Source organism: Sparus aurata, chromosome 22, assembly GCF_900880675.1.
Source record: "Sparus aurata chromosome 22, fSpaAur1.1, whole genome shotgun sequence".
NCBI lineage: Eukaryota > Metazoa > Chordata > Actinopteri > Spariformes > Sparidae > Sparus > Sparus aurata.
The window spans coordinates 11,241,571-11,263,005 of record NC_044208.1 but is presented as its reverse complement, the minus strand read 5'-3'; the positions used below and the strand labels follow the sequence as shown (position 1 = coordinate 11,263,005).

General features: G+C 41.2%; 1 protein-coding gene across 1 annotated transcript in view; it reads left to right on the top strand.

Annotated features, from left to right (window-relative positions):
- Positions 1–20,917, top strand: part of LOC115574023 (exostosin-1) — a 339,107-nt gene extending 318,190 nt beyond the window's left edge. Inside the window, exons 10-13 of the mRNA XM_030405211.1 lie at positions 979–1,068; positions 12,920–13,080; positions 15,160–15,331; positions 19,978–20,917. Coding sequence (XP_030261071.1) covers positions 979–1,068; positions 12,920–13,080; positions 15,160–15,331; positions 19,978–20,163 — 609 coding nt within the window. The 3' untranslated portion in view covers positions 20,164–20,917. The remainder of the gene's footprint in view (positions 1–978; positions 1,069–12,919; positions 13,081–15,159; positions 15,332–19,977) is intronic.
- The last annotated feature ends 518 nt before the right edge of the window (positions 20,918–21,435 follow it).

Here is a 21,435-nt window from a genome sequence, read left to right as displayed (position 1 = left end):
GTTGTTATTTTAACCTGTAAAATGATCTTTGCCTAAAACTCACTAAGTGGTTGTTTTGCCTCTCCGAGGAAACCACTACCATTTAACATTGATAACATTCATAGCATTCAGCACGCTTTATTTTGAAAGTCTGACTGGGCGTTGTGCATAATGTACTGTTGCAAACATGACCGCCAATCCTTTATTTTGAAAGTCTAACCAGAAGTTGCAAATGACATGTTATTGCCAACTTGGCCACGGCAGCCATCCAAAACTAACACTACAGAGGTAGGTAGAGCGTGAGGGTTTGAAGCTTGAGGTCACGGACCAATCTGCAGAATTTGACAATTGGGAATGAGACCATGTTGTTGGATGAAGGATAACTCTGGAGCTCACACCAGAACAGGGAATGTATACTTGAATATGTTCATTATGACTGTAACTTCAATCCCTTGACACCGTTTTGTCCCAGTTTGTATGTATTCAGGAAGACGGTTGTTGACCTGTGCTGAACCTTAGCTACTCAACGGTCAATAATTCAGTCAATAGCATCATCAGCCCTCTTTAGGCTAATGGATCGGGGTCTACTGGTTGCTCGGGAGTAAATTGATAAAGAGTCAAACGAAAAGTTATGAAGGGAACTGGTTGGACGATAGACACACAGCATGGTTTGAAACAAACACATTTTCTACTTTTTTTCTCACCTCTTTACCTTTAAAATGGACGTCACCATACTTCCTATGATATTTGGTAAAAAAAAAACTAAAAAAAACATTACGCCTTTATCACTGTATAATAACAACATGAAATGTAAAGTCAGGAATATGGACCTAAATATCTCGATAAGTACCGGCTACAGATCATTCCTGCTGGCTGCCACATGGGAGCTTCAACACACTGCTTCACAGAAATGTGCGAATTTGGCCTCTGATGAGATACTTTTCATGATAAAGTGCTGTTTATAATGTAAGTTATCTCTCTCTGTGCCCCTCTTTCCAGACGATGAGCAGTCGTTTTTACCCCCACGACGTCATCCTCACCGATGCTGTTCTCAGTCTGGATGAAGACTCGGTTCTCTCGACAAATGAGGTGAGTCTCTGATAACTTATCAACCAATTGGCGCGACATTGTAGGGGACTTTTCCACGAGCTGGTGAACTGAGACACTGATGCTTTATCAACAAAATGAGGCGAGACGGATGCATTCCCAAGACACAAGGCCACCAAAACACCATTATCAGACATCTGGATTAGAATCTCAATTACTGGATTAATCACCAAACAGCTTAAGTGAAGAATCAGTTCGCCAAGGCTGACTGTAAATACACACAGAAAAAAGGGCATCTTTATGTGTATGTCAAGTAGTTGCAATTAACTGCAATGATGGTTGTTTCGCTAACCTGTTGCTACAAATGATAGGCTTTCAGTTCTCCCACAGCAATGATACAGTTTAAATGCTGACATTGGGAAATGTATACTATTGTTTTAAACAGTGGGTCACTGATTTCAGAAAGAGGTCAACAAAAGCAAACCTCTTCTTTCTAGCTAGCAAAAGTTGATTTTGATGCCTGAAATATCAACCGTCACTGGCAGATTTCTTATCACCGTAGATGTAACCAGCTTGCTGTTTAAGATAACGTTGGCTCCATGAATTGGTTGGCTGACATTTATAGGCGCTGATTGTAAGAACAGTTGATTTTTGAGTCTCATTCCCAACTAGTCAAAAACTGATGCTTTGGAATTAAGACTAAAAAATGAGCATTTTTTTTTTCGAATAGCAGATTTAAATGTTTCCAATTGGATTGTTTAAAAATGAGAACCCAATGAAACTGGTTTGGATGGCTCCATACATGATCTCATGTTAGAAGGTTGAGGAGAAAGTTACTTGTGCGAGGTAAAAAGCAACACCTTCTCACTCCCAACTCATCAAATATAGCAGCTTAAGCTTCAAGCTGTCCCCTCTCCCGCGTCAGTTTTACACAGGAAGGGCTCGATGATCAAGCTAGCAATAATAGCCTACGTTATATGCAACTTCTGGAGAGATTTTCAAAATAAAGCTTACAGAAAGACACAGGACTTATTATGTACTTTTCTTGGTTAGGTTAAGGCAACAAAGCTACTTGGTTAGTTTGGGAAATTATCATACTTCGCGTTAAAATAACTACACTTAACATAACTTCCGTGAGATAGCTCAACATAAGATGTAAGATCTTGAAATGAACCTTGAATCTTGAAATCTCGATCACAAACAGAAAGCAAGCTCCCGTCTGGAGGGAAAGGCCCGGTATGACCCGTCCCCGACTCTGGCTTTACTCGCTCTTTATACTGCTGCACTAGAGGGGCGCCTCAAGAAATCAAACAGCGTCAAACTGACCAGGATGCTGCTTTTGACACATTGGTAAAAAAAGTGAGCCCAGGTATTATGTCTAGTCAGTTTAGCTTGCATACGTCATATTTCCATTTCAGTGTTACAAGAGAAGAAACATTAGGACAAACCTGAGTGTTTGGTGAACGCAACACTTAATTCAGGAAATGTTGCCTGAGGTCGCTGGAGTGTTAGCTTCTCCCCAAATTTCAAGAGCATCTGGGTAACATCTGATAAGATATGATGAACGAACTTTGCAGCATGTGGAAATTCTGCAAAAGAAAATATATATATGAATTTTCACATAAAATATAAAAAAATATAGGAAAAGAAAAAAACTTTTAACTTTTAGAAACAACAGGCTGCACAAAACTTTATGAAAACAAGTCAAGGGACCTCAGCGCTGAAATCCTGCCTTTGGAAATGTTTTTATAACCAGCTCCAGTCTGCATGGTTTTATGTCAGCCAGTGGCAAAAGGTGGTGATGTCTTAACACAGTATCGATCCTCTCTGAAATAAGGCAGTCAGTCCACGCACAGTCATGAATACCATTCATTACAAATGAATTGCTTTGCCAAACATCGCCACGGACACTGAACAACTAAATGTGCTTTGCCTTTAAAGGACGATTCCACGTGCATCAGATTAAATGATTAGGAGGAGTAGTAAGTTTAGCAGAGTAACAAAGTTCAGCAACAGATTTAATAGAAAACTAAGAGTTCTCATTACAAACATTAATGCTGTGGAGGCATGAGACCCAGGCTTAATTCAATTATGGTGTGGTGTTAAGATAGGTACGATTAACACAGTGTTCTTTTAATTAACGTAACAGTGAGGAAAGGATAGGAGGGGAAGAGGCAAGGAAGGAACAAAAATCAGGGAAGTGGGGAAGGAAAAAGGGAAAGAGGTGAAAAAAGACAAGAAAGGAAAGCTTTAAAAATAAAGCAAATGAGGTGAGAGAGGGGAGAGCAAACAAGGGAAGGGAAAGGAAAGAAAGAATATATGCAAAGAGAAAGATGAGAGTCAACAGGACAGAAAGCAAAAGGACAATCTAGGCCGGAGAAATAAGGAAAGGAAAGAAGGAAAGTGCAGTGAGGAGCGTATAATGAAAAGCAAAGTGCTTTCAGTCAGGAGTTTTACGAGAGCCATTACCTCTGTGTCCATATATTACACTGTCAAAACACAGAGCGACTCTTTGATTAAAGCCTCTCTTGTTACTTAACGGAAAAGATGGGAATCACCCCAGCAGTTTGTTTCAATGACACTTGATTTAGAACAAAACAATGAGTTGTCTAAAGCTTGGTCAGGAGAGGAAATATTGTTTCTATTCCCCTCTTTTTTAATCCAGACTTTGACAGGTGAGCAGAGGTAGTGGTGTTCCTCTACAGGAACCACTGAGAAATAGTGAGGCATATATCACATTTAAAGGTGAATACTGTACACATGTGTATCTCTGATGTTTAAGATGTATGAATTGATGTCTTTTTCGTGTTTTTAGATTATTGATTATTGTTTATAGTTCAGGTTTAACTGTGTGGAATTAGTATTTACTTCAGATGTCTAAGTGAAATTCTGCACAACCACAACACTGAATCAAAACTTTGTTATAAAACACAAATGTAAATCCACTAATACAAACTTCTTTTGATTATCTATTGTTAAAAACTTTCCAAAGTGTTTCTTTGTCAAGACTCCATATCAACTTTCATCGGAGCTCCATCTGATCAGCTTGTTTTATCTGACCTTTCTTCAACACCATCACAGTCAGCGCTGACCTCAGTGAAAAATACGTTGTGTTTCCTGGGAATGTTTCACTATAACAGCCACCCCACGTTATGCCTGGATGCTGTTAATGTAAACTAGCAGCAGTAAAACAAGTCTTAAAACAGCTGTGACACAGCTGTTAGAGAGTAAACAGTTAACTGTGAGGCTGTAACATTAGACCACATGAATGCATCATTAACTCACAAACCCTCGTGTGTAGATACTATATGCAAATTGAATTAATTCCATTACGTTTATTTTACTGACCCTTTTATCCAAAGAAAATTGCAATAAGGGCTGCGCGGGGATGGCGGACCCCGCCACCAACATTGAAAAGAACTCTTTATTCTTTATTTACAGAACATGAATTGAATGTGTAGTATCAGATACTGGGTTTTATTTTATGGACATTTTCAGGATCATAGCTTTGGTGTTGTCCTCACATCCACAACAGCCCACGCGGACTTCTTGGCGTGGTCGCTGGTGGTGCTGTCAAACCAGCATATAGTTTTATTTTGAAAGGGAGACAATTTTTATTCCAGCTTAATTTATGCTGAGGAAACGTGATACAACAACCCACCTACTCATTGAGCATGATGGTATTAAAATAAAATAAACAATAGATTTTAACGTCTTTCATTAAACAGCACAGCAGGCGGGAATTTTTTTGCAAATTTAGTATTGTTTCTGCCAAAGTAATCTGGAGAAGTAACAGAATCTTTAAAATTGCTATGAATATACTGTGAAACATTGTTTATTGCAGATATACTTATTGATGTGTTCTCTCTTACAGAACCACTACCACTTATCAGGCCACTTGTACACATTCAGAACGAGTCATTACCTTCCTATTATAAGACACAAAAGATGTTGCTACATAAGTCGACTGTGTTTACATTTTCTTTTTTCATGTTTCAGACGTTAAACCTTAGGCAGTGAAATGATGAGGAGCGGCTCATCTGTGATGCTAAGTGAGTGCTTCTGCTTTGAGTGTCATTACAAGCAGCCGCCTTGTTTCCCTTCAGCTTTTCAGCGAGTAAAAGCCCCGATCCATAATGAATCGTGAGGCCCAATGAGCCCAGGAGAGCCAATATATCTTTAAACTCTGAGATGTTTTATTGATGGGAGCAAGTCAATGTTCACCTTCCCTACGCTGATGGGATCACAATTACTCTTTATGGCACTTCAATTTGTGCCACAGCCGTACGAGTGAGTTTGAACAAGTGAACTTTTATGGGCAACGCGGCTTGTTTGATGAAACGAGAGGAGGAAGACGAAGATGTCGGAGAGGGGGCGGATTCGCAAAGAGTGAATCTTTGCTGTGCTCACTAACCTGTCGCTCTAATTGCCCTTTTAACATGGTGAGGGGATTTACTGAAAGGAGATGAAATATGTCAAGTGAGTGAAAATGTGCAAGAGAGAACATTAAACTTCTAATAGGACTTTTCGTATTACGGTACCTCCGTGGAAGAATGGCTCTGCCAATTTCATAATTACATTGTTTCAGCTCATTAAATATATGATTATTCCATGAGGAAAGATTAGAGAAGGGAATACGACTGAAAGAAAACCTGACAAAGCACTTGTCTCTCAATGGGCAGCCAAGCGTGCTGCTGCGTTATGCCCTTTGGAAGACATTTTCAATATGGTGGATATGGAAATAGCTATTCAGCGGCGATGGATTAATTTGTGATCCTATTGTCATTTAGAGGCCTGGTCGAAGTTGTCGCAGGGGCTTCGGCATGTTTCATCAGAATGCGAGGTTGTCAGTTTGGATCTGTATAATCATAAATCACAAAAATGATAAATGCGTCACTTCACTGGACTTTTTTTAACCCCTCTACCGCGTGTCCAGTCACATCTGGCATGTTCTGACTCTTTTAGCCACAGTTCGGACTAAAATGGACAACAAACTACACTCTTAGAAATAAGATGGGTTAAGAAAGGGTTCTCTCTGATCTACCCAGAAGCATTGTATATGTATTTTTGAAAGGGTTAGTCGAGGGTCATTTGTAAGACTGATTAAACAAATCCTCTCTTGCCTTTTTCTCAAAGAGTCTCCAAGAAGTGTGAATGTTTTCTCAATATAAACTTTGGGTTCTAAATGAAACACTTTGAATATGAAAGGATATTTGGTACAAGCCCCCTCAGTGGGTTCTTGTTAGCTATGGAGGACCAAACCTGACATAAGTATAAATAAATAAATAAATGCATAAATGCATAAATAAATACATGAATAAATGCATAAATGCGTAAATAAATACATAAATAAATAAATAAATGCTGAAATAAATACATGCATAAATAAATGAATAAATAAATAAATGCTGAAATAAATGTATAAATAAATAAATAAAAGTATAAATAAAAGAATAAATGCTTTTTATGTATTTATACATTTCTGTTCACCTACATTTATTTATTTATGTATTTCTGTTCACCTACATTTATTTATTTATGTATTTCTGTATTTCTGTTCACCTACATATATTTATTTCTGTATTTCTGTGTCCATATGTAAATGAGGAGGTAGGAGGTCCTAACCTCAGTCAAGAGCATGATTGGTTACAGGAGTGTGCTCGATGAGGATCTACTACTTCTGCCTTACTAGCAGCGCTGATTCCTGTACACTGTACAGGAATGTTGCTGGCTACCAGCAAGCCCGCTCAGCTAACTGTTAGCTGCAGTTGTTGACATTTGTTCATGTAGCTCTGGTTTAGTTATGAATTTGACTGGCGTTCATTTTAACTTGCGAGGGTCCCAGGTGTGCTGGTGGTGTGGTTTGAGAATCCCGTCTGGAGAGAGAGGGGTCCTCAGCCATGTCCGCTAACCAGGAAAAACATTCTGCTCATCGCTCCAAGTCATGTATATGTGTATTCTAGACGAGCGCTACAGAGCACAAATCGTCCAAAAGTGCATGTTGTCAGTATCATATCTTTGTCGTGAATGTCTGTACTCTCAAATAACTCATGGGTGGAACAGGCTGAGGCATTTGTTCACGCCGAGCGGCTCGAGAGCAGAGTGGAGACCCCTTTTAGCTCTTATGTTAGCTGCTCGCTGTAGCGCAGCGTCCAGGCTACCTTGTGACACCGGTTACCATCGGGTATTTTTCATTCCGCACTGTTCAAATGGTCACTTAAAGTCATCGTTCCGAGCCGCATACATCGTTATTAAGCTGAAGCTAAGTCAGTGTGAAAACTGTACACTGTCATACAGCCTGCTGGTCAAACAGTCTGCAGAGTACGTTGACATCCAGCCCGAGCTCAGCGTGAGGTCAATCAGCTGTGGCAAATCGTAAGACGTCCAGATCAACCTGTGATGCAAACACCAGTAGCGACAATGGTTCACAGGAAAGCCCAGACATCTATCTCACTCTCGTAGGTAACATGTGTCAACAGTTAACCTGGACGCTACACTCTTAGCGCTACAGCGAGCAGCTAAAAGCTAACTAGCAGCTAACTGCTAACAGCACTGTCCACGCCGCTCTCGAGCCGCTCGGCGTGAACAAATGCTTGATACTGTTCCACACATGAGTTGAAGAGATTCACGACAAAGATATGAGACCAACAACATGCACTTTTGGACGATTTGTGCTCTGTAGCACTCGTCTAGCAGTGGTTTGCAAGTCGCAGCCCCGGCTTCTCCGTGTGGATAGAAGTGTTCAAGCCACGTCAAAATGAATACACGTATACATGACTTGGAGCGATGAGCAGAATGTTTTTCCTGGTTAGCGGACATGGCTCCCCAGACAGGATTCTCAAACCACACCACCAGCACATCTGGGACCCTCGCAAGTTAAAATGAACGCCAGTTAACCTGTCACACTGGTTGAGGCCATTAAGCTAACTGGAGCTGTTTACAACGTTACAGAGAGGGAGGCTTGAGATCAGGAATCGTTTGCTTTTGTCTGGCTCTCTGATTTGACCAATCATGCTCTTGACTGAGGTTAGGACCTTCTACCTCTTCATTTACATATGGACACAGAAATACAGAAATAAATATATGTAGGTGAACAGAAATACAGAAATACAGAAATAAATAAATGTAGGTGAACAGAAATACATAAATAAATAAATGTAGGTGAACAGAAATGTATAAATAAATAAAAAGCATTTATTCTTTTATTTATACTTTAATTTATTTATTTATACATTTATTTCAGCTTTTATTTATTTATTCATTTATTTATGCATGTATTTATTTATGCATTTATTTATTTATACATTTATTTCAGCATTTATTTATTTATTTATGTATTTATTTATGCATTTATTTATTTATTTATTTATTTATACTTATGTCAGGTTTGGTCCTCCATAGTTAGCATCCTCAGCAGGTGGAAAGCTTCTAGATAAGCACATATAGGGGGTTCTGAGTGGAGCCTTCACAGATGGGTCTAGGTACAACACTTTATGATGGATTCTTAGTAGGACCCTCTGAAAGGGTTCTAGATGGAACATTTATAAAAGTCAAGTTTATTTATAGAGCACATTTCATATGGCAGGCATAGACTCAATGTGTTTAAAAGTACAAATAAAAAGTAAACACCATACGTGACATAAATACAGCAAAAACATATAAGATACAATGTTCTACCAGGAACCAAAAAGGATTGTCCTGTGGGTGATAAGCAAAAGAACCCTACATTGTTCAAGTTTAATCTCTAAGAGTGTAGAGACAGTCTTGTGATGGGTTCAGACCAGCAGTGACCCGTCAACATGTTCCCGTTCCGGCCCATGATTACAACAATTTAATGTGAGCAGTCACACACATCTTCAGACTCGGCGTGCATTTTTATCTAAAAACACCTGTAAAGTTTCGACAAGTTGCATCTCGGCTGATATCGCTCTGACAGAAATCTGTCCACACACAGACATACAAACACCTGGCAACGGCACTCAAAACTGCTTCTGAGGTGTCTCCGGGTCAACATTTTACTGTGAAGAGTTTTGAAAAGAGAGGTGTTTTCTCCTCTTGGTCACCGGGATCGACTAGTTTTAGGGAAGTGAATGAAATATTCCGTCATCTGTGGAATATTAAAAAAAGGAAATGTTCACGGAGCCGGAAGGCAAAGCTTTCGATTTCTTGGTTGATTAACACTCCAGTCATCACCTGTGCTCACGAACTTTGTGTAGTGACCGAAAGAATGAGGCCTCAGATACAGGACAAGCGGCTGAAATTATTTTCCTGTGCAGGGTGGCTGGGCTTAGCCTCAGAGATAGTGCGAGGAGCTCAGAAATCAGAGTAGAGTTGCTGCTTGAAATCTTTACTGGGGAGAGGGACGTGTGGGATACCATGCATAGCCTGCATCCACCCTGGATGGATGAGGAATGTTCAGTAATAAATAGGAAGTATGGTTGTGATTCAGGGTGAAGGTCTTGTGGTGAAAACATTTCATGCCAACACTGCCACAAGAAATCAGTGAAAGAAACCCTAGAGAAAGTCGAAGCAGATGACTCTGAGAGGTTGGAAGTTTGGCGGGACAGAGTTTTCTCGCTAAATGTTCCGAGAACACTTTTATGAACTGTCCAGACCAGATGCAACCGCACACCGCAGAGAGTGCCTGGTGAGAACAACTATAATTCAAAAGATGTTTCCAAACGCAGACCCGCGGCAGCCGCTTGTGGCCTCCGTGTGGACTTTGAATCGCAGCTGGTCGCCGCAGTTCACGCTGTGACTGCTGGTAAAACTTCATCAGAGCCACAGCACTCCGGAGCTGCTGGAGACGAGCTCGGTTTAAGACACATCTTCCTCACTTTCATCGCCCCGAAATCAGATGGAAGTTGACAGTGAAAGCACCGCGGTGGCAGTCGCTTCAAAGGGAGCAAAATAAAAAGAAAAGCAGATTGAAACACACAACTTCTCAAAAGACATCGGAGGAGACCACAGGCGAAGGAGGGGGGGGGGGGGGCTCTAAATGTGACGTAACTCCCTTTCATCTCATAACATTCGGACACGTTAAACCCAGACGTCAGGAGAGATTTGTGACGGATCCATTGCTGGATTGACCCCTCTGCTCCTCGGATCAATGTTGGCCTTGTAGGGTCTATTAGTATGTATGACACACACACACACACGGACACACACGGATACACATGAGTACACACATAGATACGCACTTTCAGCCCCCCCCCCCCCGAGTTCCTCATCCGTATCAAACGTCTGTTTTAAATCATAATTAAGACGGACAGATTATGAGTGCAAAGAATCTGGGTTCTGTCACTCTCTCTCACTTGTAACACACTCACACACACACTCAGACACGCACACACACACACGCCATTTCGCATTATAAAGAGCAATTTAATCTCTGAAGGCAAAAAATATATTTGCATGATATCATTAATCCTCTGCACACAGCTGTGGAGGCATCTGACACATCTCACACATAAACACATGTACGGACACACACTCCCGCGCGCGCACACACACACACACACACCCTTAATACGTCCGTTCATCAGGGGCTACACTGAGAATGGCAGCTCCAACCTTTCTCTCGGCTTAGAGTCGACGCTTTACAGTAATTGCTCACGCGATTCATGACAGAAGCCGCGAGGTATCGCTAAAGAACATCCACTTTCCGTGCTCCCCCCCACCATCCCTCCTCCGTCTCTCCACCTCTACTATTCTGGTAATTAATTTTCTCCCCCGGCTCCTGAGGTGGCTGGCGTGTGTGTGTGTGTGTGTGTGTGTGTGTGTGTGTGTGTGTGTGTTACCAGGTATTTCATTATGTGCTGATCCCCGTATTCTCCGGTGTGTCTGCCTGCACGTCTCAGCGGTGTTTGCGAATTCTAAAGAGGATCTTTTTCCCAGGTAGGGCAAGCTCCTTCAAGGACACCAGGTGCTCCAGACACATCCACGTGAAATGTTTTCCTTTATTGCGGAAGTAGGGGCCCTGACAGGGAAGTGATGACTATGCACCTCCAGAAGCCACCTCGGCATTTCGAGCCACACACTTGTGGAGCATTCAGATGCCTTCCAAGTTGTTAAGTTCTTCCCCGCAAGAATTTAAAGTCTCTAGGTGTTTTCAGACTACATGCAAAGGGAATTGTAAGCAGCCCGTTTGCCTATAAAGTCAATGAAAAGACATGAGTGGAAGCAAATAGTCGTGGATCTGCTCTGGGTGGTGCACACTGAGACATTTCTGTTAAAATCAGAGGAGAGAAACAGGTTCATTTTGATGTTTTCACGAACAGGAAATGTGCCTCTTCTTTTTGATCACATAAATGAAAAGAAACAACTTTATGCTATCATAGATATATCTTAATTTTTTTGGAAACCTACCGCATCATATGTGTCTTGTTTATTTATCTTGTTTATATCTTGTTTTCTCTGTTTTTAACTGTCATGCGGTCGGATTTTCGCTACAATTTATGACACAATATTTTCCATTTCATGGCAGGTAGCAGGTAGCAGGCAACATTAAGGTGCGTTATAACCTGCTACTATGACAAAGCAAAAAAGAAGGAAAAGGACAATATCATTTGCATTAACATTTAGGGCATTTAGCAGACGCTTTTGACCAAAGCGACTTACAATGAGTACATCTGTCAACATTTCATTTTTAAATATTACGGTTAACATCAATAACTGTATATCACAACACCACTCATTTTAACTGATGGTCTCTGAGATTTTGCTGAGAACTAAAATTCTTCACATGCCTATGATAAATAAAGTGTCTCATGTATACCAATTATGTTATATGTGTCTGAAATGAAGAGTTCATTCAAGATGTTGAAGATTTAGGAGAAAAATTGTGATTAAAGTAAAGCTCTCTGACTGTTTGTGTACACAAGAGGAAAAAGGGAGCTAAAGAAATGATGAAAAAAGAGGAGGAGGAGCTCCTGCTGTCTTTTGACACATCAGCTAACATCCACACACGCAGGGAATTCGCTGTTTGTGGTGAACAAACACAGACTACAGAAATACTCCGGTGTTAGGTTGTTAGCATTCAGTCTGAATACACATTTCTTTCTTTCTTTTTAACACGGACCACATTATAACCCGACCTGATCGTGAACCACTGCAGCACATAAAACCTCATGTTTTCCCTTATACAAGTGGTATATTCTATTTGTATACAACGACCGTGTGTGTCAGACGTCAGCTAACATGTCTAATAGTGACCCGCCAACCTTTACTACCTTTATTTAGACTCAAAGATCACTGAGGGCAGGCGTCATTTATTATAATGTTGAGAAACAGTTTAAAAGGACATAAAAAGTATTAAAAAATATCAAAGAAAAACATGAATTTAAACAAATACGCTTTATGCTTCATGCTCTCGTTTGAAGAGGACAAAACAAAACAAAAACCTCAGCTGGGCAATCCTGAGGAATTCGGTGGAAATTTCAAGTCAGGCCCATTGAGAATCGGAGTAGGAATTAAAGCTCTGTAGCTATAAAGATATTTGAATGAGATTTAATATAAAGGAAAATGATTCAGGTGGAAGAAAAACCGCTCACAAAGCCATTTGAAATGCTGTTTGTGAGCTTGTGAAGAGGCAGAGAGGCTGTTGTTTTGAAGGTGGCCTTGCTGGCTCAGCAGGCTAAATGCCATTTTAAAGCTATTCTGAATAAGTTGTTTATATCCTCCTCTACAAGCTGCTCAAATCCTGTGTGCTCCTGTGTGTTTTGAATACCTGTTTACATCTCTTTGTGCTTTTCCTCCGTCGGCACCTTTCCCCTTCCTCTTCCCGTGTCTTTGCTTCCTGTTTTTCTCCATTTTCCCTTCTTTTGTTTCCATTGGCCTCCTCCTCCTCCTCTTTCTTTCCTCTGACCTCGTTCTTTACTTTCTGCTCCCTCAGGTGGATTTTGCCTTTACCGTGTGGCAGAGCTTTCCCGAGCGCATCGTCGGCTATCCCGCAAGGAGCCACTACTGGGACAGTTCCAGGTCCCGCTGGGGCTACACCTCTAAATGGACTAATGACTACTCCATGGTCCTGACGGGGGCAGCTTTCTACCACAGGTACAGAAATACACGATTGCCTGCTGATCCCGTGAAGCCTCCTAGATGCTTTACTGAGCTTATACACAAATCCTCGACCCCCATTCAAACAATTTACATGAGGGATGATAATCACGTTGTGCTTCTGCCCCTCAGCCTTTCTGACCTTCTCTGAATTTCAGTCTCTGTTTGTCTCCAGGTATTGTTTGAGAAAACAGTCTCATCTTTTGCTGTAAAAAATAAATAAATAAATATTGTGGCAGAATGTCAGCCAAATCATACATCAAGAGGAGTTGAACCTGGAAAAGTTACATAAGTTATTTAAACAAGCCCACACATATATTTTTTAGTTTTTTTTATATAAAAACTATAAATGTTCATATTATCTCCAGCAGTAATGTGAGATTCGTCTTTCCAATTGGCATACCTAGACTCCTATAAAATAAATATGTGAAAGTTTGAAAAATGCAAACGCTTCCTCACACTGGACTTTGATTGTACAGTTGCAGTTTTGTTAGGTTGACGCACCAGAAGTGCTTGGTTAGGTTCAGGACAACATTTTGCTTTGGGTTGAAATAAGAACATAACTTATGTAACATCGATTACGTACGTAACTTAAGCAACAGTACATGTAGGGGGCGTCGTTTAGCTCAGTTGGTAGCGCGCACGTCCCATGTGCCGAGGCTCTGCAGCGGACCTGGGTTCGACTCCCAGCCTGGGTCCCTTTGCTGGGTGTCACTCCCCCTCTCTCTCTCTCCCTGTTTCCTGTCATATCTTCAGCTGTACTGTCAATAAAGCCATAAAAGGCCAAAAAAATACTTTAAAAAAAAACAGTACATGTAGTCTCCCAGGTAAAAGTCCTGTGTTCGTTCGACCCACCCGTACCCCCAGCCTCCTCCCTCACCTGACATCCTCCTTTGCTGCTGTAATAATTACTTCAGCCACTAGGGGTCAACTAGGACGGCTCATAAAAACTCCTCCAAGCCTGAAGTAGCAAGTGCATGCAGGAATTCGATGGCGGGGGGAATCCAACTAACATTATTTTCTAATGTTACTATTTTCTAAATGTGACCCGTTTTAGAACTGAAATAAATTCACTCTCATATATATTATGGTCTACATAATAAAGCCTTTGTAAGTGCTGTATACACTAAAAACCTTGATGCTTCTGAGGAAGTATTTTTTAATGACGATCATTAACTGGAAGTCATTATTGTTTGTTTAGATAACTGGATACAGGGTGAATGAAATGCTCCTTTATCACACTGATTTAAACATTAGCTAATACGTGAACTGTCATTTAAATAAAATTTGGGGGGAATATAAAACAGCATAATGGCAGCGTAATCATTTATCTGAAGAAGCTGATGTCAGGTTGCCTGGTGCAGGGGTTCTGCATCACCTGTCAGGCTGGTTTATTCCACTTTAACAGAATTATTTATTCCATCTCCACAAGATACAGACCACATTAAAAGTCATCCCTCAACAGTCACATCTTATTTTTTTTTTTAGCGAAGTAATAGAAAAGGAAATTGGATAATGCGATCTTTCTCCACCTCTCTGTTGTCTCATGAAATGATTGTCAGGAACACAAAGCCGGGACTGAGAGGGGGAAAAAAAGGAAGCGGCAAACTGAAGTATTAAGCAGAGCGGTAAATTGAATGGAGGAGAGTGTTGCTCTCTGAGGGGATTTGAAGCATCCTGTCACGCAGATAAACAGCTCTCTCATTGTTCTATTGTCAGGGCGCTCAATGCGACTATTTAGTCCTTTTGTTATTTAAAATCTCAAATGCCAATGCAAGGCAACAAAAATGAGTCAGCAAGTGAGAAGGAAAGGTGGAAAGCGCATTTGTGTGTGTGTGTGTGTGTGTGTGTGTGTGTGTGTGTGTGTGTGTGAGAGCGAGGGACAGCAGACCTTGGCAGGGAAGTAACAGAGTTGACAGTGATCTAGTGCTCCCATGCTGCTGAGAGAGCAACACAGGGACCGAACAGAACGGAACCGCTCAGAACAGAACCAAGCAGAACAGAACAAACGTGCACATTTGATAAAAAATAAATAAATACACAAACTTTCCTTCCTGTTGTGTGTGTGTACGTCAGATACTACCACTACCTGTTCACCCACTACGTCCCGGCCGGCCTGCTGAACACGGTCGACCGCATGGCTAATTGCGAAGACATCCTGATGAACTTCCTGGTGTCAGCCGTTACCAAGCAGCCGCCGATCAAAGTCACGCAGAAGAAGCAGTACAAGGAAACCATGATGAGCCAGGTAGAGCTTAATCGATAGCTTTACACTCACAAACGCACAAGGTCCGGAGTGGTTTCGGTCCAAATACACAGAAGAATTTCAGGAAAGAGTCCAACAACTGTGAATCACAAAACCTTACGTAACCATAAAATACTTACATTTCTACGGTGTTACAAGTGTGTACAGTTTTGTGAGTGTTTCGGGCTTGTAAAAGCCTTCAAAAGTGCAATTTATTCGGGGAATAATTTTAGGTTCCTCGCACCATTTGGTGAACAGGCCCTGATAAATGCAACTTTACTTACTGCTGTTGTACAACTAATGGGAGTTGGTTCATTGAGATAAACAAAAGGTGGCGCTAATATTTTGGTCAAGTACCATTAAACTACTGAGAAATAAGAAAGAGTAAATAGATGACTTATTTGAAAATTGAAAACATGATGGAGAAAGTGTTTCTGTTTGTTTCATGTTCTGAGGAAGTTTAATGTCTCCTCGTCACTGCACACAGATCTGTTGCCTCTTCTCGTCTCTTCTGCAGAATCCTAAGTCAAATTCTTCATGGATGTAATGGTAAAATTCATTGAATGAGTTTCCAATGTGTTTTATTACATTTTGATTTTATCACTTTTCCACCTTAACAAGCATAAAAACTTCTTATTGCTATGTCAAGAGGTGTTTTTTTAAAATTTTTTTATCAGGTTGGCACGCAGTCATCCTCAAGACTGGTGATTGCAGCAACAGCACAGAGCAGCACAAGGACAAATATTGAAAATCAAAATGAGCTGGAATGAGTTGATCCATCATTAATTTTAAGAGCTAACCAGAGAATCTGTTTAATTAAAAATCTGGAGAACACAAAGTCCTCAGATCCTCTTGTGCTGTGAGTTTGTCATGATTGTCATATTTTCACCAGCCAGTCTTCTGCCTGCAGAGATTGTGCTGCGAGATGCTGGTAGTAAAGTTAGTACATGTACAATGTACAACAGTACATTAATATGAACACAATAGACTTGCACTGCAGTGTTTTAAGCCATTGTGATCATGTACAAATGATCATTTAGGATGTTTTCCTGCTCCAATGCACGGGTATACAACCTTTAAAACAATCTTAAATATTTGGTGTGTAGTCTGACAGGCTGACAGCTGAATAGTAAATACTTGTCACACTAATTAATTCAGTTTAATGGAATTGTTTCCACCAAAAATAAGTCATTTCCAAGGAGGGTCACGTAAGACTTTAAAGGTTGATAATAGGGTTGAAATAATCCACCAAAAGCTAATCATGTTGTCCACGAGGTAATCACAGAAATTTATCGAATCATGTAAATGGGTGTTTGCAATGTGTCCATGTGATGATACAAGTAGTAAAAAAAAATTGTAAAAATTGCGGTTCTTCAAAATTTAACACTGGGGTAACTCCAAAGGTAAGATGCATCTTGGGTAATGTACTGTAGGCCACAGGTTTTGAAAAGCAGTCCACTGGTCTAGGATTGGACTCCAATAACACTGTTGGACTCATTATGGGCTCGCTAAAAACAAATTATCACAGTGGAGTCCTTTTTTCTTTTTTTTTTATCTGGCACCTACATTACCCACAATGCAATTGAGCCACCGGGTGAGATCACTGGAGGCAATTTATCAGATTACAGGCAGCTTCCGCTGGAGCCACAAAAGTATTTATACTACTTTTTTGCATATGTAGTTGACTACGCAAGACCTGTAAACACACTCTAATAAAACTGTAGTACAATTGGAGCGGACTAAATCTTATCTATGCTTATAAAATACTTTTACTTTACCTGGCTATTTGCGTTTTCTGCTATACTTCCTCTTCACTGCAATTTGGAAACAAATTTACTTTCTTACTCAACTATATTTATTTGACAACTGTAGCATCTAGTTACTTTGCACATTAGAAGCTTCTTCAGAGCCAAAGTGAAAATGAATTTATCTGCAATTGGATAACTAAAATGCCGACTAGAATAGGTCGACCGGTAGTATACAATATGATTACTTTTTACATGTACTTTTGATGGAAATGTACATTTAATATCAGATACTTTAAGCCTTTTTCTCAGTACTTCATATTGTTTAACACATTATTTGCATGACTTTTACAACACTTTCTGGTTCTTTATGAGATGTTTACCACCGGCAGCTGCTTTGGTTCGCTGACATTTAGCTTTAATGTTCAATCTGGCACAACAAACCAGTGTTATCACCCAGACAGACAGTCTATTTATACGTGACTCAATAAAGATGTGAGCGTGTCAACTCTGGTGAACCGGACTGGTGTGTTTAACATCAGGGATTCATCTGCATCTTTGTGAGCCTGTAACCAAGTGAGTGAGGGCTTGATGATGTTAAAGTTCTATGAAATGTTTAAAAGGCTAACGCGAGTCCTCTCAGCAGGCCACTTAAAGATTATTCACTATCTTAATTGTGAGGTTTGTGTTGTTCTTCTCAGTAGTCGAACATCCAAAGCTTCCTTAAAGCCGCTTGACGACTCCGTGATGCCGTCGTCTCCTGCTGCTTTCTGTCCTCACCTGGTCATTTGAGATGGATGGCAGAGGGGGGTGGGGTGAGCCCCCGGGCGGCTGCTGGTAGATGAGTCTGAGAGGGGGCAGCAGAGGGCACGTTAGAGGGCAGCGCCCCCCCTTTGATAAGCTGTGGCACGGGGGCGGAGAGTTGGAGCAGATCCATCCTGTGCGCCACAGGAGGGCGGCAGCGGAGGTGCTGAGGGTCGGGTGGAGTAATGAAAGTACAACAAAGAAGGAGTCAGAGAAACAGCACAGCTCTTAAGATATAAAAATGAGTAAATTAATGATCAAAAAGGATGCAAAACAGTTCACTGGAACATTCCTGTATCCGCTGTTGCTTAAAGCAAAGCAACAAATCAGTGGTGAGACAGGTGGAGGCAGGAAAAGAGAGACCCTCAGAAAGAAAGAAAGATAGAAAGGGAAGGAGGGAGTAAATCTAGGTTTGCAGCGCTGCCTTCACAATTAAGACATTAATCACGGAGTCCATTCTGCCGAGTCATCGTCCTGCCTGTGGTCAGGCCATCAATCAGCACCTGACGTCGGGCTGGCCACACGAAGCACATACAGACTTTCTCACACACACACACACACACACACAACATACAGGGTTATCCCGGGGAAGGTCAGAGCCATATGCAGCCCGAAGCTTCTCTGCTGTTGATGATTCAACACAAGGTCGAGAATCTCTTTTCATCTACTTGTCTGTTTATTAAAAGAGAGTAGAACTTTTCTCCCTAAACCACATGGCCTTAAAACCACCACCAGGCTGTCTTAATGGTCCCAAGTGGAGTTTTTGACCACTAGTAGTGCTGTGGAGCAGAGTTTTGATAAAAGAGTCTATTGTGTTTGCGCAAACAGTTCCATACTGATAGCGAGTTAACATGAATTGTGCCCATGCAGGTCAGCTTGTGCTTAAAGGTGCAATATGTAAGCAATTTCAAATTCATGCTCAAAAAACAAATTGGGGGGAGCATATCACCAGATTAGCTAGTTAGCTCAGTTAGCCGTGCATCTAGCATTCCAAACTGGGTGCTCGGATCAATGCGGATGTGCACAGGAGCTTTGGACTGGTATGGGCTGAGCCTAGCTGGTTAGCGTGCTAGCTACAGCAGATATCTCTGCAGCACAATTCTTACATGTTGCACCTTTAAGTAAATGTTCCATTCCAGCATCCTGTTCCTGAAAAGGAAGACAAACATTAGGAACTACAGTTTGTCTGGACAATGAGCTGCAACCGAAAGCAAGACTCCAACACAAGCACACAACTGAAGATCCCGGTTCCCGGCTGTACACTCACAGCGGAGCAAGTTCATTTTTACCAACACACTGACTGACAGACCCAGTGAATTACATAACCTGCAACCTGGAGCCAAAAAGTGTGGAGGCAGGCTGTATACTTCCCAACAATATGTGAAAGACACTTCATTTGAAGTTTTCTACTTCTCTGACTTTCTGCTCTGCTCTCCGGAGTGTCGGCGGGAGATTCCCACTGAGTGAACCAGCTGGTCAGGTCGACCGGCTCTGTCAGCATGACGAACCTTGATTCTCTGGAGGAGACAACCGGTGAAAACAAATATTTGGAGTTGCAGTATGTGAGAAACACCTCCTGTCATGCCATGACAAGCTGTCCACGAGAAGGAGCAGCTTCATCAGCATGGTGCCTACAACCCCGAACCATCATAACTACAGGCACATGGGACGTCTAGGATGTTAAAAACATACCGGTCTTTGCATGTCTACAAGAAGGAGACACCATCAGAGCATGGATACGAGCAAATAAGTCAGCATGGGGCCACAACATCACCAACCTTCCAGAAACAAATGTTTCATGTGAAAAGTATATTTCCTGAGCCACTTTTCTAGCGTGACCAAGCCTTTTATGTGTGTTCAGTCATGATTTAGTTCCTGTGATCTGTATTTTAGCTGATTGGTTTTACATAATACATCATGACATAGTCGGTATAACAACAATACAATGATTCTTCCCCGTTTTTGCAGTCATTTTTTGCACAGTCAGGATTATAATCAGCCTTCCCCCCCTTGTTACATTACCCGCTGCTAAAGCACTCTGTTGATTGATTCCTCTGTTGTTCTAATGCATTTATCCACTCCCTCTCTCTGTTTTCAAAGGGCTCCAAGGCATCTCGCTGGGCCGACCCAGACCACTTCGCCCAGCGACAGACCTGCATGAATGCCTTCAGTCATTGGCTGGGTTTCATGCCCCTGCTGCACTCCCAGATGAGGCTGGACCCTGTGCTGTTCAGGGACCAGGTTTCCATCCTGAGGAAGAAATACAGGGACATTGAGAAGCTGTGACTGCACAAGGATACACACCGAATCATTAACGGAGAGAGAAAGACACAGAGGCTGGCCTTGTGAGTGTGTGTTCCTTTGTTTCCTTTCCGAGTGGCCGTGATGAGAACACACGCACAAAATGTGAACATTTATGAGGCTATAAAAGAAAACTCACACATGCACTGGACATAAAAATGATAAAACACTGAGGTACGCATCAGAACATTAAACTGTATTTCTATGGGGAAAAAACACTGATACTGTATGCGTGGTTGTTAACAGCGAGTCTCTGCTAATACCGCCATCTGTGTCAATACACATAAAAATTAATGCATGGAGACACATGCAACAAAGACCTGGACACAATAAAGACAGTCCTGACCACAGACGTACAGTATGTGTTGCATGGTTTGAACAAGGCAACTGTACAAGGACCTGAAAAACATCTTGTGTTTGAATAAAAAGAGGAGTTTATCGCTGAAGTTGGACTGTTATCAGTAAAGAAAACGATGTAGGACAAAAGTTTGAAGAGATTTATGGACAATAGCTTGTATTCATTCAGTTCAAGGACACAGTCTCTGGGGTCATGTGTACAGAAAAGACATAACATGAACAAACGGGACAGACTGTAGCTTCATGGTCGGGCTACATGACAGCTGTTACTCCAAAACACCCAGAGACAATACGCCTCTTGTATACTATTGTAGATTTTCAGCAGCAGTTGATGTCTATATGAAGAAAATAAAAAAATAAATAAAGAGATGTTATAAGTCAAGAGACGGAGTCTCAACACCAGTTATTGCCTGCTTTCTCAGTCATCCTTACTTCTCCAGGTCTGTGAATCAGTTCTTTGTCAAAGTATATTTTTCCTGTTTTTTGTCTCTGACTCTTCTGCCCTCACGATGCGTGTAGGTGTACACCAAACCACGTTTCCAATAAAGGGTGACGATGAGAGCTAGTGACATTGACACTGTGAAAACAGTGTGGGCCAACAACTTCAGTGATTAATTATCGAGTTAGAACGAACACATTGGCAGCTTATTAGTATGGTAAGAGGGAAAAAAGATTTGCAAAAATAAAGGCTGCCGAATTGGTTATTAAATCAAGTATCGTCAGTGAAAGATCAACTTTATTCACCCAGTCGATGTACAACACTCATCACTCTATAAATATTACAGACAGTGTACCGTTATCAAACATCAGTTGTACTTTTCAATTCGTCTTGGAAGGTAAGTCTAGATTTGTGTGGATTTTTTCAAACTGATGTCAAAAGTTTGGGATTAAACCTGCTGC